At 38.9% G+C, this 27,142-nt stretch overlaps 1 protein-coding gene across 3 annotated transcripts in view; it reads left to right on the plus strand.

The window, feature by feature from the left end:
• The first annotated feature begins 398 nt into the window (after window positions 1-398).
• Window positions 399-27,142, plus strand: part of LOC149817981 (uncharacterized) — an 86,489-nt gene continuing 59,745 nt past the window's right edge. For 2 of the 3 annotated variants that reach the window (XM_089986472.1, XM_089986473.1), the window contains exons 1-2: window positions 402-899; window positions 11,437-12,607. In XM_089986472.1, coding sequence (XP_089842598.1) covers window positions 753-899; window positions 11,437-12,607 — 1,318 coding nt within the window. In that variant the 5' untranslated portion in view covers window positions 402-752. Of the gene's footprint in view, window positions 900-11,436; window positions 12,608-27,142 lie in introns of all 3 variants that reach the window. The other variant, XM_089986474.1, reaches the window with a different exon arrangement.

A 27,142-nucleotide genomic window follows, 5' to 3' on the forward strand; every position in this document is an offset into this window, starting at 1 on the left:
AAATTTTCAGGTATGAGCATAAAAAGAGCAAATCCAAATAATACCCGGGTCGACCTGAGCAATATGCAGGCCGGGTGGGTTATGATTTTCTTCAGGTACCCGACCTGACCTGACCATCCCTACCCAAGTGTTTTATATGCATTTTAAGTAAAAGTAAATTTCAGAAATTATACGGATCTGGGTTTGAGATTTCATTTTCGTGATCCAACAAAACCCGAACCGGATACTTTCTTATTTGAGCGGGTTTGGGTACACCCTGATGGGTCGAGTACCCGACCCGTTAAAAGCCGTGGACTAAACTTACTGATCCCGGGCGTTTTTCGTGTAATTTTCAAGAAAGAGTAGGGCCATTATAGGCAATAAATTAACTATAAAGCCACTGTCAATTTCGGCCTGCAATTGTTCCTGGAACAGAACGCTCTACGATTTCCCACAAAACCCCAAAATTCCCAGATTTCCCACCAAATTCCCGCAATATCCTGCAATTCTCCTTTCCTCCTTCCCATTTCTCGCTGTCGAGCTGTTCCCGCTTCCTGAGATTAACCCATATCTCCAATTCTCGAACGGATGCGTTTTCCCTCCGATTTTTGAGACTCGAAGCCACCACAAATCCTGGTATTTCTCTGGTTCGGTGCCCGAATTCGAGCGTGAATCGCGTTTGCGTAATTGGGATTTCTATAGAATTCGATTCCGGCATGATTTCCAGTGGCCGTTTCGTCGTTTGATCTGAGGGATCTTCTATTTGGGTTCCCATGGCTCGTCGAGACCAGGGGCCGAACATGGAGGTGTTCGATGCGTATTTCCGGCGGGCGGATTTGGATCAAGATGGGAGGATTAGCGGGAATGAGGCGGTCGCATTTTTTCAGGGATCAAATCTGCCCAAACAAGTCCTCGCGCAGGTAGGTTTCGCAAAAATTTCTTGATCTTCACTTAGTGCTTTTGTGTTCTTTTTCGGTTTCGATTTCATTTCGTTAGGGATCGATTTTCAATTTGAACTTTCATGGAGTCATTAGGTTTGTCTGTAAACCATGAATTGTAGATTGCTCTCTCTCTCTCTCTCGCTCTGTGTATATATATATATATATATATATATATATATATATATATATATATATATATATATATATATATATATATATATATATATATATATATATATATATATATATCTATCTTACGAAGTAATTTTGAGCTACTATACGTAGTTCATTGAGTAAATTGGATTGCGGTTTATTTTCCTTCTCATTTTGGTGATGAGTTAGATCCGATTGAAGATGCTATATTGGGTTGATTAGTTTCGAGGATTTTTTCTTTTGGAATTTGAGTTCATAGGTATGTCTAGATTTTGGTTTTTATAGGCGGGATTTAGGTGGAGGGAGTAGTTGTTGTGGTGTTTATGACTAGAAGGCGATTCTTTGTTGATGTGATCTGTTGTTCAATCTTCAAGATTTTCAGTGCATGACATTGCCAAGTTGAGCTCAGGGAACTGTCAAAGCACTACGCAGGCTACAATTCAGATCATCTCCATGAATTATTGCTGTTGAGTTGCATGATGAGATCTTGGTGTTAACTTATGGATCTTGAGATAATAATTAGTATTTTTAGAAGTTCTTGAATCTTGATTGCAGTATCTAGATGGTTTCATTTAACAACTATGGTCTGTGATCCCTAGTTTTTTAATTTAGTAGGACACATTTGGTTCTTAAATTTAGCGTGGTATAGCCAACCACAGATCTTCATCCCATGGATCAGGCTTGGACATTGGCTTTCATCTCTCCCCAAACTGGACTGGAGCACACCTCTGAGGAGTATATTCGGGATCACTCTCACATAATGAATGGTACTACTAGTTTTATGTTATCCTGCAGAAGCAAAATCAATTCAGCGAGTATACTATAATAATGGTGATAACATTATTCTTTATCAAGGTAAAATTGTTGTATGTAATAGATTACCAAGAACAATAGGTAAAAGAGATTTCCACCCAAGGTTTAATAGTTGGTCTGTTCTCATCTTAGGTAAAATCCATCTTCTTGAGATAGGAATGAACAAGAACAAATAAGCTTTAGCTAATGTAATGAGAGGACTAATTGTTGTTTCAAACTTCCAAAGTCTTCACTAGCTTTATTTTTGTTTTTGAAAAGTTCAGTCATTGGTATATATGGAATACAAAGATTCCACCACCTCCAGTCGCCAATGCATAAGGATGCTGCCGAAAAGAATGGAATGCTGCTTCTTGCTACACAATAGAAACCTTCCATGCTGCTTCATTGGCACTTTTTCACCTTCTCTTCACTCTGGATAGGAGCGCTAGACATGAGGAAGGAGCAGGCAAAGCGTGTCGTTCATAGTGGAAAGAAAGAGAGACCACCATGCATATGTGTGGTTCCATGGGCAAACATAAATTGGGTTAATTGTAGATATGGGAGGGAGACATTTAGATTTATGTACCAATATTATCATTCTTCTTATTTATGAGTGGTATTTTCAAACTAGTTATATGTATGCCACATAGATATGGCTGTGGATATGGGAATATGGCAATTTTATTGAAGTTTCCCACATGACTGGTATATAAGTGGACATGAAACGTAAGTCAAAATGGAGTATCAACTGTGTCACGGGTTAATATACTTACAATGTATGGGAGTAATGTTAATACAAATAATTAATGTATAGGTAGTTATCAATGTTGAAATATGTTATAGACATACATATCTACATGCCTGTTACCTAAACCTGTTCATTCTTCTAGTTCTGCTAATGGCTGCTAAACTGAGTGGTTAAGCTAGAGGAATTGCATGGGAGCTGTCTTGTGTGCTTTGGTTATAGTTTCGACAGATGGTGTTATTTACACTAATATTCTTATGAGGTTTCCTGTATACAACAAGAAGAGTAAGAAATTTATGCTTTTCTATGACCGATTTTATGATATTCTGATGATGCAGGTAGTGGTTTTGAGCCATGAGTTTCTGTATTTTGATGCCTCTGGATTAATCCTCTGTTTTTTCTGTATCTTTAAACCAAAAAGGATCTCGTCCTTTGACATAGGACTAGTTCCATCCTATGTCAATCCTAGCGATCCAGCTGAAGCATCTGGGTGGCTAGGATCAGTCCACATCCAAGTGAAAATGTGGACCAATCCTGTAACGACCCCAAACTGACCCTAAAAAAAATGCGGTTTTTTTTAAACATTGCGAAAAATATCCTAGCGACCTGGGGCACATTACAAATTTAATGTACACAACCGAACAATAACTCCAGACATAATATAAATCAAGTCATGAACTGAAATTGAATTTATTTAAATCAAATAATTTACATTGAGGGTTCACATAGTTCCCCAAAAACAAAAACTCTCGAATACATAAGAACCCTGACCACTAGATTGTAATTCTCGATCCCTTCAGCAAGCTGGTCCCTCCATCATTTTGCTTCTGTACCTGAAAAAGATTTTTAAAAACAGTGTAAGAACCGAAGTTCTCGTACGAGACCCTCTCAAAATCCAATAGTAAGAAAAATTAACATAGATTAAATCAAACATAAGTTTAAAAGGCTCAACAAACATCATACATTCAGAACAAACTTATAATCTAAGCAGTTTAAATAACACAACCATCAATTTCATGCTACATTAAACATTTAGGGATCCATAAATCAGTGCAACATGATGAATAACTTTTTAAGTTTAATTATCAGTATTTCTTTTGCATGTATGTCCTTATTTAATGTACACAATTAAGTTTCATCTTTTATAAGACTCGCTGTTACAAAAGCCAGGTCAAATTCTCGAGGTCCAAGGCAGTCCCCAGCTGTATTTAAAATACAATTTGTATTTTATTAACTAGGTCCTACACTGTAAGAAGCAGAAGCTCACAAACGAAACTTCAAAAAGAAGCTCACAAATGATCTTTCACAATGAACACAATGGTTCATACAACACTTACAAAAACCGAAATACTCAAAAGAGTGCGCACACAAAAAAGTGAAAAATATTTCTTATTAAAGTGGGATAAAGCCCATATTTATAATGCTCATAATAGGGAGCCAAGAGGGAGTCATTGGACTCCCAACGACTCTTAATAGAGCCGTTGGTTGTCCAACAACGCTAATGAAATAAGTGCTTTTTGACTTGGTCAAAAAGCACTAAAGTCCAAAAAATAAAAAAGACAACTTAATCTTAATTATAAACTAACTAGAGTGTGCAACTAGAATAACTAACTAAATATATTACAAATGTTTATTACATTTTAACACTCCCCCTCAAACTTACAGTTGAATAACAAAAAATTTGTCTAAGAGAGTGAAATCGAGGAGCAGTGAGAGGTTTGGTAAAGAAATCTGCCAGTTGATATTCTGAGGTAACATATGTTAGATCAATGGTGCCATGAAAGAACTCCTCTCGTATGTAGTGACAATCCATTTCGATATGCTTGATGCGTTCGTGGAATGTCTTGTTGCTGACAATATAAATCAAACTTTTGTTATCATAGCATAGTCTTGATGCTCTTGCACTTTCAACACCATGTCATGAAGCAGACGCCTTAGCTAGACTACTTCTATAGTGGTTGCAACGCTCTGTATTCGGCTTCAGTTGACGCGCGAGAGACTTTTTGTTGCTTCTTATATCTCCATGAATTCAATGATTCACCTAAAAACACATAAAATCCAGTAGTTGAGTGTCGATCATTGGGATCACCTCCCCAATCTGCATTGGTATAAACAATTAAATCAAAGGAGAAAGAAACAAATAAAAAGTCTTCAAAAAATTAAAGTTTTGATATATCGAATAATGCATAACGCAACTTCCATATGAACAGTGGTAGGAGCATGCTGAAATTGACTTGCTGTGTGGACGACATATGCAATGTCAGGTCTGGTAATAGAGAGGTAAGATAGTGCCCCAACAAGTTGTCTGTAAGGTGTTGGATTTTCATGAGGTTCTCCATTATCAATCTTTATTTTGATGTTTACAACTTCAGGAGTGTCGACCTTCTTTTTGTCCATGATACCAGACCTGCCAATAATATCCAAGGCAAATTTAGACTGGGTCAACAAATAGCGTCTGGAAGAATAAACAACTTCTATGCCAAGGGAAAAATTTAAAAAACCCAAATCACTCATTTCAAAATGTGTTTTGAGAAATTTTTTAATGTTAGCAACTCCCTGCTTGTCACTTCCAGTGATGATCATGTCGTCTACATAGAGAAAAAGAATGATGATACCTGCATTAGAATTCTTAACAAATGATGCAGTGTAAGTAAGACAAAATTGAAAACTAAAATCAATCATAACTTGGCTAAATTTATCATACTAAGCCTTTGTGACTTGCTTAAGTCCATATAAAACTTTGTTTAATCGAAGAGCCTTTCCTTTGGGAATATTAGTACCAGGTGGTGGTTCCATATATACTTCTTCAACTAGGTTCTCATTGAGGAATGCGTTTTTAACATCCATTTGATGTATATGCCATTTCTTTGAAGATGCTAGGGCTATCAGGATCCTAACTGTGGTCATTCTAGCAACTGGATTAAATGTTTTTTCATAATCTATTCCATATTCTTGGGAATAACCTTTGGCAACTAAACGAGCCTTAAACCTTTCAAGAGTGCCATCACTCTTGGTTTTTACTTTGTACACCCACCTACATCTGATAGGATTTTTTTCGGATGAAAGATCTTGGATAGTCCAAGTATTTGCTTTTTCTAAGGCTCCTAATTCTACTGACATTGCTTTGACCCATTGAGATTGTTCTCTTGTTGTATCATAGTTAGAGGGTTCTATATAAGAATGTATTAATGCAATATAGGCTTGATACTTTGGTGAAAAAGACTCGTACGAACAAATTTTTTGGGAACTTTAGAGACTTTCGATGACTTTCTAGTGGGTACTTGTTCCTGTTCTTTAGTGTATTTTTCAAGAGCATAAGGTGTCTCTAAATTACCTCGCCTAGATTACTGAATGCAATCAGAAGGATTAAGAGCTTCTAAATTTGTCATATCGAGTTATTCTTATGGATTTGTTGCGATATCATCTTCAACAATTTTTGGAACTAGATCCAATAGAAAAGAATATTCATCTATTTCCTTAGAGTTCACGTTTTCAAAAAAACTTTCTTTTTCCAGAAATGATACATTCTTTAAGCCGTATAATTTTCTAGTTTTGAGATCAAAGCATCTATAACCTTTTTGGTGACTTGCATATCCTAAAAAAGCACATGAAATAGTACGAGGAGAGAATTTATCATTTTTGTTTGAAAAAACAAAACATTTGCACCCAAAAAGTCTTAACCTGGAGTAATCTGGGATTTGTTTAAAAAGTTTTTCAACCGGAGATATATTGTTTAAAGAAGATGATGACATCCTGTTGATAAAGATAAACTGCGGTTAACGTGACTTTGGCCCAAAAACCTTTGGTGCATGATGTGTGATCAGTAAGGTTCTTGTTGTTTGTATGATGTGCCTATGCTTTCTTTCTGCTAACCCATTTTGTTGAGGAGTATACGAGCATGATTTTTGATGTATAATGCCATGCAAGTTTAAATAATTCTTAAATTCTTTGGACAAAAATTCTCCCCCTGAATCAGTGCGAAAAATTGAAATATCATCTTTGAATTGATTTTTAACTAACTGATGAAATATTTGAAAGTGTGAAAAGACTTCAGATTTGTGTTTAAAAAAATAGATCCAAGTGTGTCTTGTGAAATCATCTACGAAAATTACATAATAAATGAAGCCATCTTCTGAGCTAATAGGCGCAGGGCCCCACACATCTGAGTGTATTAATTCTAGTAGTCGAGAAGAGACAAAGGCTCTCTCTTGAAATGGTAGTCTTTTCATTTTGCCTAGAATACACTTTTTACATTTAAAGGTCTCAAAATTACAAAAAAATTTCATCTTTGGAAATAACTGGAGCTTGGATACACTAGGGTATCCAAGTCTCGTGTGCCATAAGTCTAAGTCAACTTTTTGAACACTACAACATAATGTATTCTCAGGTATATCCAAAAAATCCATGTAGTACATGCCTCCTTCTCTATGGCCTTCCCCAATCAGCTTCCCTAACTGGTGATCTTGCACTCGACATTCACGAGAGGAGAAGGAAACATTACACCCATGGTCAGTTAATTGTGAAACAGATAAAATGTTTAAATTGAATTTAGGAATATATCTAACTTGTGAAATACAAAACCTTTTAGAGTTTTCAAAATTTCCTATTCCTTTAATTTCAAGAGATATTCCATCTGTAGTAAAAACATTTGACTCATTTGAGTTATGACATTTACATAAAACATTAATATTTGGGGTCATATGAAAAGAAGCACCTGAGTCAAGAAGCCAAAAAAATTTACCTTGATCTGAGGTGCTAATGGAAGAAACCACGGCTCCGGTAGAGGAAGATGCCCCCTTGAGCAATGGTTGAAGTGCCTCCACTAGTTGTGCTAGAGACATGCTTCCAATAGAAGATTCATTGGATTCTTGTGGAGGTCCGATAGAGGCAACCTTCTTTTCATATGGTTTCTTTAGTTTTGGACAATAAGTTTTTACATGTCCTGACTTACGATAGTAGTAACAAATTACCTTTTTTCTTCTCAAAATCATTTTCGTCATTTGTTCTTCCATAGTTTGGAGGTTTGTAAGTGCGAACATGATTCCCCGGTCTAGATACGGCTAGAACAGAGTCATCATCACTTTTGACAATTCTACTTTTGAGCCGATTTTTCTCCATGCTCAATTCTTCTATTATATCTTCAATTGAAGAAACCTTTTCTCGATGAAGAAGAATGGACTTGGTAGCTTCAAAATCTGATCTTAGTCCATTGACAAATTGAAAAAAGTGCTCCGCATTCATTTGATTTTAGCGGAGTTCTATGTCTTGTGGACAATGCCACTTTGATTCGAGAAAAGCTAACTCTTCACGTAACTCGAACAAACCATTATAGTATTCTTTAATGGTTTTGTTCCCTTGAACCATATTCCGAACTTGATGTTGTAGATTGCATACATGTGCAATATCTTTGAGAGAATACATTCTCTTAAGATAGTGATGCAGAGCAGGTCCGGAACGTCCCAAACGTCACATACCCAACAACACACGTCTTTCTGGGTCTGGACCTGAGACCCGGATCCAGCCAACCCCCCCCCTTTAAATAGGCTGCCTAGGGTTTCGTGAAAGGGGAGACATGATTAAAGCTTCAACAGCCTGTTTTGATATTGTTTTCTTTCCTGCAGTTTTCCTTTTGGTTCCTTTATTACGCTCATTGTTATTACTCTGTTTCTATTTCTTTATTTGTTATTTTCTCTGTCATGTCAGTTTCCTTTTGCTTTTTGCAATGTCTTATTTCCCTGTACGCAGACTATTGAATTGGAAAAAGCTTGCCCTGCTTCTTTTGCTTCAACTACACGTTCTTACTGCATTTTCATTTCTTCCGTCAGTTTCGTTACTTTGCTGTTAGTCGTGGTTTTCCATTTCACTTCATGCATTAGGAAGATCATCCAGCATCAATCCATAACAGGACAACACCAACTTCCTCCCTGTATTCGTAGCCCTCAGCGTCAACCCCAGCGTGTACACTTTGACATCGGGAGAGGCAGCCAACGCCTGTTCCACTAGCAGATCTGAGTCGATTTCTCACCGCATCAAAGGACGTCAACACAACACCCATTAACGTGAAGCACCAATGTCAACCCATAGCGTGACAACGGTGGTTCACTCGCTGATTAAGGAGCTATCACATCGGCACCCATTAGCGTGGGCATCGATTCTTTTCTCCTCGAGGCTCCCACGTTGCATCAAATGGTATCAGAGCCCAGCCCCTCTTCCTTCGTCAGCGGCATGACGCAAGAAGTGAGTAATGGTCCTATGAACGGAAAGGCGCGAGAAGAGATCATGAAGCGGCTACTCAAGTTGACAGAAATGCAGGAAGATATGCTATGCCTAGAAAGGGAGGTAGCCGGTCTGTCGAAGCGCATGGATGGGGTCGAAGCACGGATGGATGCGCTAAAATCCAAGGTGGTGATGCACCCAACGTCCACGTTGAAAGCGAGTGGTGGATTGGGCGTCGATGTTGTTGGCCTTCCGAGTGCGGTGGCATTCGACCCATGCCCAACAAACCTATAACTGTCAGCTGTGCCACCGGAGTTCATCGAAGCGAGCCTGCAGAGGGATGCCGATTGCACGATGCTCCAGCAAGAGGCACATGCAATGTTTGATAACCAGGCTGAGAGTCACCTTTTGCATCAACAATTGTTTCAACCATTCAGTGAACAACAACAACGACATTTGCAAAGCGATAATGAGCCATTTCATCCTGCAAGTAGTCAACAACCACAATTGTCCTTTTTGTCTGCCTTATGCCAAAAGCCTCTCTTTGGCGATTCAAATGGTAAAGAAACTGGAGTGAAACCAGAGAATTGCACTCGTGACTACCAGAATGCCTAGTTTGGTGCTAACATTGATTCCCAGTCACTAATACTCCCTAATGCTGTTTCAAACCTTGCGATCGCTGGAGGCCATGTTGACATGTCCGCCATGCAATTTACTACTTCTGGGTTCCGGAATCCTATGCTAAGTGGTTATGGTTGTCTTGTAGATTCACAAGGCATTCTCCAAAATTCGGGACTTAACCCACTTGACCAAACATTTGTGAAGGTTTACAAATTTGGCTGTGTTGGCCGATCACTAGACATTGCTCGGTTTAGCTGCTACAATGAGCTTTTGAATCCGTTTGGGATTATTTTTGGGGACGAGATCCGGGGATTTCTCTATGGACGACCCCTAAGACCGCGTGCTGGAGGAACAAAAATTCAGCTTGTGCCTCCATGGGGTGTCATAGCAGATAGTATAGATGGTCAATTTCCAAACCAATATACAGGCTTTTATTTGGAGACGTCCAGGAATATCGATACATGTTGCCTATCGTCAATGTGTCTGATTTATATGCATACCGTAGTGACAAGTCGTCAGAGCCGACTTCTTTCCAACCCGGGGAGAATGATGCAGAGCAGGTCCGGAACGTCCCATATGTCACATACCCAACAACACACGTCTGTCTGGGTCCGGACCCGAGACCCGGATCCAGCCAACCCCCCCCCCCCCCTTTAAATAGGCTGCTTAGGGTTTTGTGAGAGGGGAGACATGATTAAAGCTTCAACAACCTATTTTGATATTGTTTTCTTTCTTGCAGTTTTCCTTTTGGTTCCTTCATTACGCTCATTGTTATTACTCTGTTTCTATTTCTTTATTTGTTATTTTCTCTGTCATGTCAGTTTCCTTTTGCTTTCTGCAGTGTCCTATTTCCTTGTATGCAGACTATTGAATTGGAAAAAGCTTGCCATGCTTCTTTTGCTTCAACCGCACGTTCTTACTGCATTTTGATTTCTTCCGTCAGTTTCATTACTTTGCTGTTAGTCGTGGTTTTCCATTTCACTTCATGCATTAGGAAGATCATCCAACATCAATCCATAACAGGACAACACCAACTTCCTCCCTGCATTCGTAGCCCTCAGCGTCAACCCCAACGTGTACATTGACATCAGGAGAGGCAGCCAATGCCTGTTCCACTAGCAGATCTGCGTCGATTTCTCATCACATAAGAACACTAAGTTCTTAGTGAGAAACACTTGCACAAAGGCACAATAAGAACACTTTCAACAAATGTGCACAAAGGCGCACATTCAAGAGAACCCAAATTTACAAAGGCATAAAAAATATAAATCTTTATTGAAGAAGTAAGAGAGCTTTGACTCAAAGCTTGAGAAATACAATGGGTTCAACCCCTATTTATAATACACGAGGAGACCTTGGAGGGGCTCCACATATAGACGTTGGAGCCCCTCCAACGGTCACAATTGTGACCGTTGGAGGGGCCCAACGTCTATTGTGTGGGCCCCCAATGGTTAAAAAGAATAAAAAAGAAAAAGGAAAAAATAAAGAAGAAAATAAAATAAAATAAAATAAAATTACAATCATATTCTTAAAGTGAATATGCGTAAAAATTGGAAATGACCTATTTACCCTTATCGGGTATTATATATATATATATATATATATATATATATATATATATATATGGACTTTATATTTTAACCGCATTATCTAAGCTTATTCATTGGCTGTGATTGTGTCTGTTGGTATTTCTTACTTTTGTTTTATTGACAGGCATTGCTGGAAGGAATCGTTTTAATGCCACAAACATGTTTTTAATAACATTCATTAGTTCTGAATAAAAAATAAAATCTGTATTTTGGCTTGGTTTCAAATGGGAATATGATCATGCTATTCTGATTGTTTTATAAGTGTCTTCTTGTTTATATGAATAGGCATCCTTTTTCTTTCCATCAAACTTCATTTAGATGTAACTTTAATTTCTTTAAACTGTAACCATCACTTTTTCTAAATGATCTCCTGTTTACTGTATTTACTGGTGCTCTGCAGATATGGATGCATGCAGATCAGAACCGGACAGGTTTCCTAGGTCGTCTAGAGTTCTATAATGCTTTGAGGCTTGTGACAGTGGCACAAAGTGGGAGAGAATTAACTCCAGACATAGTTAAGGCAGCTTTGTTTGGTCCAGCTGCAGCTAAAATTCCTGCACCACAGATAAATCCTGTTCCTGCACCCACGCCTCAGATGAATGCTGTTGCACCATCTGCAATGCAGATGAATCCTGTTGGGCCACCTGCACTCCAGATGAATACTGTCACACAGCCAGTGCCTCAGATGAGTTCTGGAGCACCACCTGCAACTCAAAATCCTGCCTTCCGAGGACCACAACCAACAAGTGTTCTGAGCCAACAGTTTGCTCCATCCCTTGATAATCAATTTATGAGACCTCCAGCTACGCAGGTATCTCCACTTCCAATGCAAGGAATTAATCAAGGAGTCCCTCCAGGTAATGTGATGGGATCACGCCTTCCAAACTCAAATATATCAGCTGATTGGCTTGGTAATAGGACAGTCAATACATCAACAGGGGTTGGTTCACAGGTTCTTAATAGAGGAGGTGTAGCTTCCAGTGCATCTATGGATTCATTAACTTCTATAACACCATCAATCCTTCCAAAACCATCTCAAGATACAACATTGTCTACTATTCAGGCTGTCACTAAAGATTCTAAAGGTATTGTTTCTGGAAATGGTTTGTCTTCGGACTCAATCTTTGGAGGCAATATGTTTTCTGCCACCCCATCTCAACCTAAGCAAGAGATTGTCCCATCACCTATATTTTCTGTGTCCAACATTTTAAATTCATCTGCCATTGTTCCAGTAACTTCTGGGTCCCAATCTTCAGCAAAGCAGGGCCTTGACACAATTCAGGGCTCTTTGACCAAGCCACCTACTGGTGGCCAGCTCCAGCGAGCTTCATCGTTGATCAAGCAGAGCCAATTTGATTCACCACAAGCTACTCCAGTATTACCTGGACCTGTAAATTCAGTCGGATTTGCTGCTTCTGCAGCCAGTCAGGTGCAGCCTCCTTGGCCAAGAATAACCCAGTCTGACATTCAGAGGTACAATGCCATCTTTGTTGAGGTAGATACAGATCGTGATGGGAAAATCACTGGTGAGCAAGCTCGGAATCTTTTTCTCAGTTGGAGGTTGCCCAGAGGTAGGAAGTGTTTTTTCACAATTGTTATTTTCTTCTTTTCTTTTGTAAATACTGTGAAAATGTCTTCAAAGAGACAACATATACAAGAACACTAAGTTCTTAGTGAGAAACACTTGCACAAAGGAACAACACATTCAAGAGATCACAAAATGCACAAGGCATAAAGAATATTAATCTTTATTGAGAAAGTGAGAGCTTTTGCTAAAAGCTTAGGAAATACAAAGGGGTTCACCCCTATTTATAATACAAGAAGAAGGAGACCTTGAAGGGGCTCCATATAGACGTTGGAGCCCCTCCAACGGTTATAATTCAATTGTGACCGTTGGAGGGGCCCAACGTCTATATGGTGGGCTCCCCAATGACTCAAAAAGGTGAAAAAGAAAAAAGAATAAGAAAAAGGAAAAAGGGAAAAAAATACAAGGACAAAATTACATACATATTCCAAGGGAAATATGCGTAAAATAGGAAATGGCAGTTTTACCCTTATAGGGTATTACAATATATATATATATATATATATATATATATATATACAACAACAACAACAACTACGCCTTCATCCCAAAACAATTGGGGTCAGCGATATGAACCAAAAAAGAAATTCATTTTGGGTCTTCCACATGAATCCTTTTCCTCCAATCATTTCTATCCAATGCCATGTCCTCGGTGAGGTTCAAAGCATTCATATCCTTTCCTATCATCTCCATCCAAGTCTTCCTAGGCCTACCCCGACCTCTTTTAACTAATATATTTTCCCATTTCTCCAACCTTCTAACTGGAGCATCATTAGGCCTTCGCTGAATATGTCCAAACCACCGTAAACGATTCTCTCGCATCTTATTTTCAATGGGTGCAACACCTACCTTCTTACGTATCTCCTCGTTCCGAATCTTATCTTTTATTGTATTTCCGCACATCCATCTAAGCATCCGCATCTCAGCTACACTCATTTTTTGAATATGATGTCTCTTGGCAGCCCAACATTCCGTACCATATAGTAAAGCGGGTCTAATAGTCGTCCTATAAAACTTTCCCTTCAACCGCAATGGCATTCTACGATCGCACAGCACTCCAGTTGCACTTTTCCATTTCATCCACCCAACCTTTATCCTATGATTTACATCTCCATCAATTTCTCCATACTTTTGAATGATGGATCCCAAATATTTGAAATAATCATTCACCGGTATTTCTTGCTCACCAAGCTTCACTACACTCCCATCACTACTTCGTATATATATATATATATATATATATATATATATATATATATATATATATATATATATATATATATATATATATATATATATATATATATATATATATATAGGATACATTTTAACATCCCTCCTCAAACTTACGTTGTAATGATCAAAGGTTTGCCAAGAAGAAAATTGAATCTAGGGGAACGGAGCACCTTAGTGAAAAAGTCCACTAGTTGGTATTCTGATGTCACATAAGGTAGATCAATTACATTCTTTAGATATTCTTCTCTAACATAGTGGCAGTCCATCTCGATATGCTTCGTGCTTTCATAAAATGTGTGATTCTTTGCAATATATATGTTGAGAAACTGTGACCGTATATAGGCATATGTATTTAAGGGTAGTATGGTAATCATTTAATAGGTCAGGTGCATTATCGTAAATTAGTTATTTCTGTCTACTCTCTCTATTTAAGAGAGATTAGACCTAATGAGATTTCAACGAGTCTTCTTTTCTCCCTCTCTCTTTTTCTTTTTCTGGTTTTCTTAAAACCCTAGCCGACGTCAACATGGTATCAGAGCAGGACGTAGCTGGGCGTCTGATCTGATCGTCCCATCCTCCTCGTGCAGAAAACACAGATCGGGATGGTCGGCGATCGTTCACAGCGTCTACAGCAGAGATCGCCGTGCGTCTATAGAGATCGTTGAGAGCGTCTACAATCGATATCGCCCTTCGTGTATGAGTACGCCTGTTTTAAAATTTGACGTCAGACCCAAACTGCAGTCTGGATCACATCTTTCGTATGGTGACCAAACTGCTTTGGATCTGACGTCAGATCGTGTCGATGGTGGTAGTGTGGATGTCGAATAAGTCTACAAGTTCCGTCATGAACCAGTTGCGTCACGATCTTGGTATCGTCTAAGGTAGTAGCCGTGGAGTAGATCAGATCTGATTCGTATTATTCATATATGAAATTGGTCATGGTATGCAGCCTATCGCAATTGTTGTGGATGGTTAGGTAAGGTTCAATACGAGTTGGGTATTTAAGTTTGGGATCTGAACAACGTGTAGCAGGCGTGGGTCGTGTATATCAGATTTTTTTTTTAATCTGGTATAGTCGGTTTCATAAGTTGGTACTTGGTGTGCACATCAGATCCGGGTTTTTCAGTAGGTGACATTTGAATGTGGTCGTACCTACGTGTTGAATCAATCCCATTATCTTATCCCATGGTTGAAACACAGAAGTCAGACACGAAGACCAAAACAGTGGCTAATTATAAAGCCTTTGCAAATCCCTTTTCATATGGATCATCGGTAAAGCTGGATGAGACTAACTATGCTAGATGGTCTCGTACGTTCATGATGTCTGTCTCAGGGCATCGTAGAAAACATATTTTGTTAGAAAATGAGCCTAAAGACAAAACTGAAAAGTATGCTACATGGGAAGAGGACAATGATATCGTCATGTCCTGGATTATGAATAGTGTGCAACCTCACATAGCCGACGAACTTATTTATTACACCACCGCAAAACAAATGTGGGATAATTTGCAGGATACCTACTCTCAAGAAACTAATGTAAGTCGTATTCTTCAAGTAGAGTAGAAAATCTATCAATTGCAGCAAGGAGAACAAACTCTAGCCCAATACTATGCCTCTGTGAAGGCAACTTTTGAGGGACTAAATGCACATAGACCATGGTGTTGTAACAAACATAAACTACACCAGGAGCACACCATGGTTGCACGGTTCCTTGTTGGCTTGTCAGCTGAATTCTCAGTTGCGAAAGTTTAGATGTTGACAGGCTCAGATGTTCCCACTCTTGCTGAGGCATATAATCGTCTAAGTAGGCTTGCCATGTCCCTTCCTTCATCTCAATCGGAATCACAAACCTCTGCTATGTCTGCCTCCTATGGTCGAGGCCGAGGTTTTCTTCCCAATACACGAGGTTGTGGACGTGGTCGAGGCACAGGAGGATGAGGCAAGCTACAATGTACCTACTGCGGGAGATTTGGGCATTTAGAAGACAGATGATTTGACAAGAATGGGCGACCTCCCACACCTTTCAGCTAAAGTTGTTCCTACGACTCAAGTTGCCAAACCCGAGTCTCCCGTTGTTCCTCCTAGTGATTCTGTTACACTTACTCATGTTGAGTATGATGATTTGTTGGCACATCGTCCGTCTAGTTCCCCCGTGACTGATGTTGCATGTTCTACAGGTGATGGATTATCTTGTCAAGTAGTAGGTGGATTATTGATTCATGGGCATCTAGACATTTGTGCGAAAATAAATGTGATTTTTCTTTTTTGAATAGTGTTGCTAACCATAAAAAGGTAGTTTTTGCTGATGGAAGTTCCACTCCCATTGTTGGCCAGGGAAATATCTCCATCTCCCCTACTCTTCAGTTATCAAATGTTCTCCATGCCCCCTCATTACCTTAAAATTTGTTATCTGTTAGTCGTGTTGCAAAATAATTGAATTGTAGAGTAATATTTGATCCTGTCTGTTGCACTTTTTAGGACTTGCTGATGGGGAAGACGATTGGTGGAGGCTATGAGGAAGGTGGAGTCTATTATCTACATCAACCAGTTGGCTCGGTTCATTCGGTAGTTGAATCCCCATCTAGTCTGCTGCTTTGGCATCATCGTCTTGGTTATCTCCTGTTGCTTAAATTGCGTCGAGTTATTCCTCATCTTTCGCTGTCCACTACTCTGCTGTGTGAAGCATGTCAGCTTGGGAAGCATCATAGGAGTTCATTTCTGTCTAGTCAGAGTCCTTCAAGTCAAAATTTGTTTGATCTTCTTCATGTTGATATTTGGAGTCCAAGTAAAATTCCTAGTCGTTCTAAGTGTCGTTATTATTTAGTTATTGTAGATGATTTTTTCAGATTATCTTGGGTATTCTTGTCAAAAACTAGGGCTTAGGCCCCATTATTCTTAAATTCTTGATTATTGAAATAAAAACTCGGTTTAATTCTTGCGTCAAAGTTGTTCGTACTGACAATGCTCTCGAATTCAAATCCTCTAAATTATTATAATTTTACAAAAATCTGGGAATTCAACCTCAGACCTCTTGTCCTCATACCTCACAACAGAATGGAGTCGCGGAGCGCAAGCATAGACACATCCTAAATGTTGCCCGTTGCCTCATGATCCAGTCTAATATGCCTGCGTCTTACTGGAGAGATGCGGTTCTAATTGCGGGATACCTAATCAACCGTATGCCTTCAACTTTTGTGGGGGATCATATTCCTATTCAAATTCTTAGTCCTGAAGCTCCTCTTTTCCCTATCTCTCCAAAGGTGTTTGGCTGGGGGTGCTTTGTTCATAAACTTGGTCCCAACCAAGATAAATTGTCACCCCAATCTATAAAATATGTTTTTGTTGGATATCCCAACCCCCAAAAAGGATATCGTTGTTATGATCCCATATCCTAGAGAGAGTATGTCAGTGCGGATGTTTCATTTTTTGAGTCTATCTCATATTTTTCTAGTACTTCTCCACGGTTACATGCTAGTCAAGGTAATTCCTTTCCTCTTCCTGTTCCTCCTTTTCCATGAGAGTCTGTCTGTCTTGAGCCTCGTGTTCCAAATCCGACTCCGTCTCGTTACAAAAATCCTCCTATGGTGTACACACATCGAGCTCCACCCAACTCTATGCATTTGCCACCAACTTCTCCAGAGGTGGGTGTTCCTGACGAACCTATTGTTGATGGTGATTTACCTATTGCTCTTCGAAAAGGAAAAAGACAATGTACACTTCATCCCATTTCTCAGTTTGTTTCCGAGGCAAGACTTGGTGTAAATATGAAAAATTTTGTATTAGCATTATCTGCGACATCAGTTCCTCTCAATCATCATCAAGCTCTTCTGGACCCCAAATGGGCGAAGGCCATGCAGGATGAAATGGATGCACTGCTTTCTTGGAGAACATGGGACTTAGTTGATCCTCTGCATGAGGCTGATATTGTTGGTTGTAAATGGGTCTATACTATTAAGTATAACTCAGATGAATCGATTGAAAGGTTCGAAGCTCGCCTAGTAGCTAAAGGCTATACTCAAACTTATGGTGTAGACTTCTTTGAAACATTCTCTCCTGTTGCTCGTCTTGGGACTATTCGTCTAGTTTTATCAGTCGCAGTGCATTGGTTGGTCTCTATGTCAGCTTGATGTGAAAAATGCCTTTCTATATGGAGACTTGGAGGAGACAGTTTACAGGCATCAGCCTCTGGGGTTTGAAGTTCAGGGGGAGTGTCAGAAGGTATACAAGTTGAACAAGGCAATCTATGGTCTCAATCAGAATCCTCGTGCGTGGTTCTCCAAGCTGACTGAGGTCATATCAGCGTTTGGGTTTGCCCGATCTGCCTCTGACCACTCTCTTTTTATTATGAAAACTTGTATAGGGATTGTGGTTATGATAGTATATGTTGATGACATTGTAGTCACAGGCAACAGTGAAAAAGACATTTTTGAGACAAAGTCCCATCTTCAGAAACACTTTATGACTAAGGATTTGGGACCATTAAGATATTTCTTAGGTATAGAGGTTGCAAGGAGTAAAGAAGGTTTGGTGCTATCACAACGGAAATATGTCTTGGACCTGCTAAAGGAGACATGGATGTTAGGTGCTAAACCTGTAAGGATTCCTATGGATCCTAAGGCTCATCTGTTTGATGAAAAATCAGAGTATGTGGACAGTAGCAGTTATCGCTCCTTAGTTGACAAGTTATTATATGTGACTGTAACTAGACCTGCCATATCTTTAGCTGTGAGCAAGATAAGTCAGTTTATGGACAAACCTACAACGGCCCACTGAGAGGTTGTAATGATGATTCTTAAATATCTAAAGTTCTCTCCTGGAAAAGGACTATGGTTTAAACAAAATCCTTCTTTGGATGTTACTGCCTATTCAGATGCAAATTATGCTGGATTGGTTGTTGATAGAAAGTCGACAACCAAATTTTGTGTGTTTGTTGGAGGGAATCTAGTTACTTGGAGAAGTAAGAAACAAACTATTCTTCCCAGGTCGAGCGCTGAGTCAGAGTATCAGGCTATGGCCCAAACTGCTGCAGAGATGATGTGGATTAAATCTGTGTTGACTGATCTCTAAGTGAAAGTCTCATTACCTATGGAGATGATATGTGATAATAGAGCTGCTACTTATATTGCTAATAACCCAGTGTTTCATGAATGGACAAAACATATTAAGGTTGATTGTCACTATGTACGTGACCTGGTCCAGACTGGGTACATTTGTAGCAAGCACATAACTTCAGAGAACCAAGTTGCTGATGTCTTCACAAAACCCCTAGCTAGTTCAAATTTTTCAAAATGTTGTGACAGGCTGAGCATTATTGATATATATGCTCCAGCTTGAGGGGGAGTGTTGAGAAACGGTATGATAATCATTTAATAGGTCAGGTGCATTATTGTAAAATAGTTATTTCTGTCTAATCTCTCTATTTAAGAGAGATTATACCTAATGAGATTTCAACGAGTCTTCTTTTCTCCCTCTCTCTCTCTTTCTTTTTTCTTTTTCTGGTTTTCTTAAAACCCTAGCCGACGTCAACAATATATATATATATATTGAACTTTTGTTGTCATAGCATAGCTTGGTAGGTCTTTGAACACAAACTCCTATATCTTCTAATAACCACTGAATCCAAACAATTTTTATGGTTGTAGTTGCCATGGCTCGGTACTGAATCTCCGTAGAAGATAGGAACACCTTCTGTTGTTTCTTACATCTCGATGAAACCAAAGATTCACCTAAAAAATACAAAAACCAGTGCTGGAGTGACGATTATTTGGGTCACCTCCCCAATCAGAGTCAATTTAAGCAATTAAATTTAACTCAGAAGATGAAGATAGAAACACTCCCTATTATGGACCCTTTCACATGTCTGATAATCCGAAGAACAACTCATATGAACTAATGTAGGGGCATGTTGAAATTAGCTTGCAAAATGTACTGCATGAGAGATATCTGCATAAGAGATATCTGGTCTGGTGATGCTAAGATACATCAATGTGAAAAGAAGTCGTTATTTGGGTCTTGGACCCAAGTCGGGTCTGTGCAGGACCAGACCCGACTTCTGTACTGGATCAGATCAAGATCCAATTATTGAAAGTGTTGTAATTATGCTTGTTGTTAGAGGGTATTTTTGTACCCTAAAATTATGTATTAGTTAAATACTCAAAACCTAATACAATGAAAACACATTAAAGCCTTTTTAACGTGTTTTCCTTGCAGACTCTTCTCCCAATATCTCGTTCCTTCTTTCCTGCACAAGTGAGCGTGGAGATCTTCATAATTTAACATGGTATCAGTGCGGTGTTAAAGTTGGGCCTGAGATTGCTTTCCAGAAAGAATGTCCAAGGAGAAGTCAAGAAAATATCTCCACTTCAACCCTGATTTTTGCGTGCGTCTTCTTCCTGCTTTCTTTTTTGTTTCAGTTCTGGTAAGGGCGTTAACATCTCCTTCTTTTCTCTTCTTCACATTTGATTAGACGTCAGTGTCTCCTCCTCTTCTCTTCTTTAGACTGATTCTCTCAGAATCAGTTAATCGATTCCAAAACTATCAAAAACAAAAAACAAAAAAAAGGGCTGCCGCCTATCTAGACTCTTTTTCTTAACCAAAAGGGATTCTCGTTTTGGATTTCTCGACATGAAGAGACGTAGATCAGTTTCCTACACTCGATCTGGATATTCTACTTGCTGAAATTAATATTTGTGGTATTTTCATCTGCATAATCCTTTATTTCGAAATATTCATATTCCTGTTTCACGGTTTTACTTAATCTGGAACTAATTCTATGTATCACATTATTGTGTTGTTTCAGTCTGAATATTCTACTCTCTAAAGTCAATATTGTGTTGTCTCAATCTGCAATACCTTTTATCTTGAAGTATTCATAACCCTGTTTCACGTTTTCACTTAATCTGGAATCGATTCAATGTTGATATTCAGTTTTTGATCAATTGTTTTTTTCTGATTATACCCGAATATAATATATTTGTCATACTATAAAAAAAAAGGGATAGAATATTCAAGTGACTGATTTCTTTGTTTGGTCTAGGAATTTCTCTTCTTTCCTTTTCCACAATCTTTTCAAATGGACTCATCTTTCCCACAGTCAGGCCTTTCCTCTAATTTTCTTAGCCAATTGGTCTCTGAAAAGCTGAATAATTCTAACCTCTTGACTTGGAAAGGGCAGATTGTTCCTTTTATAAGGAGCCAGGATCTCTCTGGTCATCTGGATGGACCAGTCTCACCCCCTCCAGAGTTCACTTCGTAGGAAAAGACGGACAATAAAGGGGCACAATCTATTGTTCTTCTAAAAAAATCCAGATTATGTTGCTAGGGTGAAAAGCGATCAAGCATTAGTAGCATACATCATCTCAACACTCTCACAGGAAGTTATTGTAGCCATTCTCGATGATTGTTCAGTCAAAGAGCTATGGGACAAGCTAGTTTAGACATATTCGTAGATCTCTGAAGCGAGAATTTCAAATGTTGAAGAAAGATTCGATGTCTATTATGGAGTACCTGAATAAAATGAAAGGCATCACAGATCAACTGGCTATTGTGGGATGTCTCGTCAGTGATAAAGACAAGGTGCAACAAACCTTGAGTGGCTTGGGGCCAGACTATCATGTTCTGGCAACGTCTTTGTTGTGTCTCCCAGAGCTTCCAAAATTTGAAGATCTTTGTGTAAAGCTACTGCAGTATGAAATGACCCTAAAAGGGTTTTTTCAGGACACCCATGTGCATTCAGGAACTCAAGATGTGCTGGCCATGAGGCTGACTTATGATAGAGGTAGAGGAGAAAATTCTTTTCGACGAAGGACAGGAGAAGGGAGAAATGCCTTTGGGGGTCATGGTCTACTTCCAACGCCCAATATACAGGGACAAAAGCCCATTCCCACTTGCTTCCTATGAAATAAGAAAGGGCATATTAAAGCAAATTGTTGATTCAACCCTCAAAATAAGAGAAAACCCCACAAACAGAGGCTAAGAGGGATGGAGAAGTAAATGAGTTGCTATTGGCAGGCTTGAATATAAAACAAAATGATAAAGGCATTTGGTACGTAGACTTCAGAGCAGCGACCCACGTCTCGGGTGATGCGAGTAAGCTCTTGAATCTTACTCCTTATGTTGGTAAGAATGGCAGTCACAGGAGATGGTTCTCATCACTCCATCTCACATATTGAAAATGCCATTATACCCATGTCCAAGTCTCCTCTTAATCTTTCAAATGTTATTCATGCTCCTAATATTCAGAAGAACATTGTTTCTGTCTCAAAACTTGTTGATGATGTTAATGTCTCAGTTGAATTTACTCCCTTTTCTGTTTAAGTCAAGGATCTTCGCACGAGGGAGACATTCGTTGAGGGAAAGAGACGAGGCAACATGTACATTTTCCAAGAAGATCCCTCCTCTGTTCATTCTGCCTGTTCTATTATGCAGCGTCATCAACATCCATCATTTGTTTCTTTCGAATATGTGTTTGCCATCTCTGAATGTAATAAGCCAACTCTTTGGCATAGTCGTTTGAGTCATTATGGTCGTCATTTTATTGAAAAACTTGTCTTGAATAATTTCATTCCTAAGTCCAATCTGAGTTTAGAAGGTAGTGATATAAAGTGTCCTAATTGTCATTTATGTAAGAGTCGTGTTTTGCCTTTCAATTCAATTAATAAGAGAGCTTCAAGGCCCTTTGAGGTCACATGTTCTGATGTCTGGGGTCTTGCCCCAATTGCTTCTGTTTCTGGTAGTAAATATTACCTTATTTTCATTGATAGTTATTCACAGTATACTTTGGATGTTTTTTATGAAACACAAATCAGAAGTTTTTGGATTGTTTTAAAAATTTCATTCCTTTGTCAAAAATGATTTCTCTACCAACATTCTCAATTTCCAATGTGATGGAGGAGGTGAATTCTTTTCTAGTGATTTTGTTGGTTTCCTTCAACATAATGGGATAAAGAGAAGAGTGTCTTGCCCACATACACCTCAACAAAATGGGATTACTGAGAAGAATCGTCAACATATTTTTGAGAGTGCAATGAGCATGATGCACGGGAGTAATCTCCCTATCACCCTATGGACAAAAGTTTTCCACTCCACAATCCATGTGATTAATCGATTTCCCATGACCATTTTAGAAAATAAGTCACCACTTTTCTCTCTATTTGGCATGCATCCCGACCATTATCAATTACGTGTGTTTGGATATGTTTGCTATGTTCATGTTGATAGCTCATTGAGACATAAGTTTCATGACAAAGCCTTAAAGTGCAGGTTTGTGGGATATGCTGAAGACTACAAGGGGTATAGGTGCTATGATCCATTGAGCAAACACGTCAAAATATCAAGAAATGTCATTTTTGACGAGATGAATTTTGAACTGCTAATCCAAGTCTTTATGTTGCTAATTCAAGTCCCAGTGTTGATGTGTACTATCCATGGTTAAATTCAGAACTCTTCTCCAATGCTAGGGAAGATTGTCCTACAAATTGCAGCCAGATGGAGATATGTGAGGAATCAACGGATGCATCCCAACCAGAAGAGGTTACCACACAAGGGGTGTTGTATATGATAAATTTGCTAATAAACTGACGTGATCTGCAGAAAGTGTGAGAAAAGAAGGGGAAGAGAAGAGGTTTCAGAAATCGGCAGTCAATCTTTCTTATTGTTGCACTAGTGTTTCATTAGTCTTAATAGGGTTACAAAGATCTTTTTACAAGGACAAAAGTGCCCCTTGTTAGTAACACATGTTACATTATAACACAACTAAAGCAAAACTCGTGAATGGATATGGATCCTTTATCGGATCCATATCCAATCCATATTTCACATTCTAATACCCTCCCTCAAGTTGTGCATGGGGTTGAACCATGTGCAACTTGTTCTTCAGATACCAGAAGCGGTGACTTGTAAGACCTTTTGTAAACATATCGGCAACTTGGTCTTCTAAAGGCACATAAACTGGTTCAATCTCTTTGTCGGCTATCTTTTGTCTGATGAAATGTTGATCGATTTCAATATGTTTAGCCCGACTGTGATGAACATGATTGAATGCAATTTGTATAGCACTTCTATTATCACACATAAGTGTCAAATTTGAGATATCCTCTTCCATCTCTGTAAGAAGATGCCTAATCCAGGTCACTTCTGCTGTGATAGCTGCCATAGATCTATACTCTGTCTCTGTGCTAGATCTTGCCACAACCTTCTGTTTTCTGCTATTCCATGAGACAAGATTTCTCCCAATGAAAACACAGTATCCTGAAACAGACCTCTCATCTGGATCCCCTGCCCAGTCTGCATCTATATAGGCTAGTATGTCATGTTTTAGTGATTTTCATGAACATTGAGTATATGTGAGTCCATCACCCACCGTTCCTTTTAGATAGCGAAGGATGCGTTTGACAACATCCATGTGACCAGTCTTTGGTTCATGCATGAATTGAGATAATTGATTGACAGAATACACAATGTCTGGTCTAGTGAAGGTAAGGTATTGTAGCATACCTACTAAACTTCGATACTTGACTGCATCAGGATATAACTCACCATCACAAATACTGAGCCTTTGGTTAACAACACTGGGTGTGGGTAGAGGTTTACAATCTGTCATTCCTGCTTTAGCCAGAAGATCAAGAGTGTATTTATGTTGAGTTAATGACATTTTATCACCTTGTCTGTCTACCTCTACTCCAAGAAAATATCTCAGCTCCCCAAGGTCTTTCATTTTGAACCGCATACTCAATAGAACTTTAATTTGCGGAATGTGGTATGGAGCATTACCAGTGATAACAATATCATCAACATATATGAGTAAGAAAACCATAGTGTCACCGTTCCTATATATGAACAGAGAATGGTCAAGTTGGGAACGAAAGAAACCATGTTTATGGATTTTTAAGGAAAAACTTTCAAACCATGACCTAGAAGCTTGCTTCAATCCATACAAAGCTCTAGTTAACTTGCATACATATTCTTTTGGGCTTCCCTCTGCATAACCTTGAGGCTGCTCCATATAGACCTCTTCCTTTAAGTCCCCATGAAGGAATGCATTCTTAACATCAAGCTGACTGAGAATCCACCCATGTTCAATTGCCAGGCCAAGTATAATGTGAATAGTTCCCATTTTCACTACTGGGATGAATGTCTCATCATAATCCTGACCATATTCTTGAGTGAAACCCTTGGCCACAAGACGCGCCTTGTACCGTTCAATGCTACCATCCGGTTTATATTTAATTTTATAAACCCATTTGGAACCAACAACATTTTTGTCTAGAGGACGGCCAACTATCTCCCATGTTCGACACTCATGAAGTGCCTCGATCTCCTCATTCATCGCTTCAATCCATTTGTTGGATTGGATAGCTTGATGAAAACCAAGTGGTTCATCATGTTTTTCAATATGGGATAGAAAAATCTGAAAGTCCATAGAAAAGTTGTCATAACTAACCCATTTTTCAATAGGATGCCTTATCCTGCCTGATCTTCTTGGTGCTTCTCTGTCATTAGACAATGCAATGTGTTCTTCAGCAGGTACATTCGTTTGCTCTCTAGATCTCCTGGTATACACATTTCCTTTGTATCTCAGACACTCTGCTGGTGATGTATTATCTGAAACTGTCTCACCATGTATGCTTTCAGGAGACAGAACAGTACGCTCGGCAACATGTGAAATAAGTTCAGCACTAAGCCATGGATCATACCAATTATCAACTGCACCAGTAGGTTCACGATTGACCTCCGCTTCTTTTCCCATAAAATTATTTTCATCAAAAAAAACATTTCTGGAAATTCTAATCTTCTTACTGGCAGGATCATAGCATCTGTAACCCTTGTGTTCATCTGCATAACCTGCAAATTGGCATATAGAGGCTTTGTCCTGGAATTTAGTCCTCATGGATTTGTTAATATGAACATAACATGTGCATCCAAAAACTCGTAACTCATTATAATCGGGATGTGCACCAAAGAGAACATAATAGGGAGATTGATTTTCAAGAATAGGCATAGGAAGACGGTTTATCACATGAGTGGCAGTGTGAAAAGCTTCAGTCCAAAGACTAATGGGTAAGTTACTCCCATGCATCATACTCATTGCACTTTCTACAATATGTCTGTGTTTACGTTCAACAATTCCATTTTGTTGTGGAGTGTACGGGCAAGAAACTCTACGATGCATCCCATTATCTTGGAGAAAATCTAAAAATTCTTTGGAGGAATACTCACCACCTCCATCACATTGGAGAATTTGGATATTTTGAGAGAATTGATTTTTAACATAGGCATGAAAGTGACGAAAAATGGAAAAGACCTCTGATTTGTGTTTCATAAAGAATATCCAGGTAAAACGAGAGAAACTGTCAATAAAGGATACATAATATTTACTTCCAGAAGAGGAAGGATTAGGAGCTGGGCCCCAAACATCTGAACATATTATCTCAAAAGGTATAGAAGCTCTTTTATTTATTTGATGAAAATGAAGTACATGACTTTTGCAGACCTGACAACTGGGACATATTTTATTCCTCAATGAAGGTGAAGTAGACTCCGAAAGAAGACCATTGGACACTAACTTTTCAATAAAGACTTGACTACAATGACCAAGACGAGAATGCCAGAGATCTGACTTATTACACTTGGATGTACTTAGGACACTTTTGGAGACGAGATCAGACTGGGGCTTCAGGACACTGGAGGCTGGATCTTCATTAAAGACATACATGTCTCCACGTCGCTCTCCTTTAGCGAACATCTCCTTCGTTTGAAGATCCTTGACAAAGACAGAAGTAGGAGTAAATTTCACAGAAGAATTGGTAGAAGCAACAAGCTTGGAAACATATACAATATTTTTCTTTATATTTGGTGCATGAACAACATCAGATAAAGGAATAGATGACTTAGACAAAGGAATGACGACATTGCCTATGTTTGAAATAGGGTGGTGAGTCCCATCTCCGGTTACAATATTAGATTTTCCAAAATAGGGAGTCAGAGTAGAGAACTTACCTGCATTACCAGTGACATGGGTTGCTGCCCCAAAGTCAACATACCATATTCCATCATCATTTTGCTTCAGATTCAAGTTGGCCATAGCAGATAGAAGGAGATCCTTAGCATCTTCACTGACTCGAAATGTACCTGCAGTTTTTGATATACCAACATTTCTGGCGTTTTGCATTCTATTCCGATTTTGTGGGTTGAACCAACAGTTGACCTTGATATGACCTCGCTTGTTGCACTGAAAGCATGTGGGAATATTCTTTGAAAAATTGACATTAGAATTTGGTGTAGGTAG

Source organism: Nuphar pumila, chromosome 13 (assembly GCF_984573655.1).
Source record: "Nuphar pumila chromosome 13, dmNupPumi1.hap1.1, whole genome shotgun sequence".
NCBI classification, from domain to species: domain Eukaryota; kingdom Viridiplantae; phylum Streptophyta; class Magnoliopsida; order Nymphaeales; family Nymphaeaceae; genus Nuphar; species Nuphar pumila.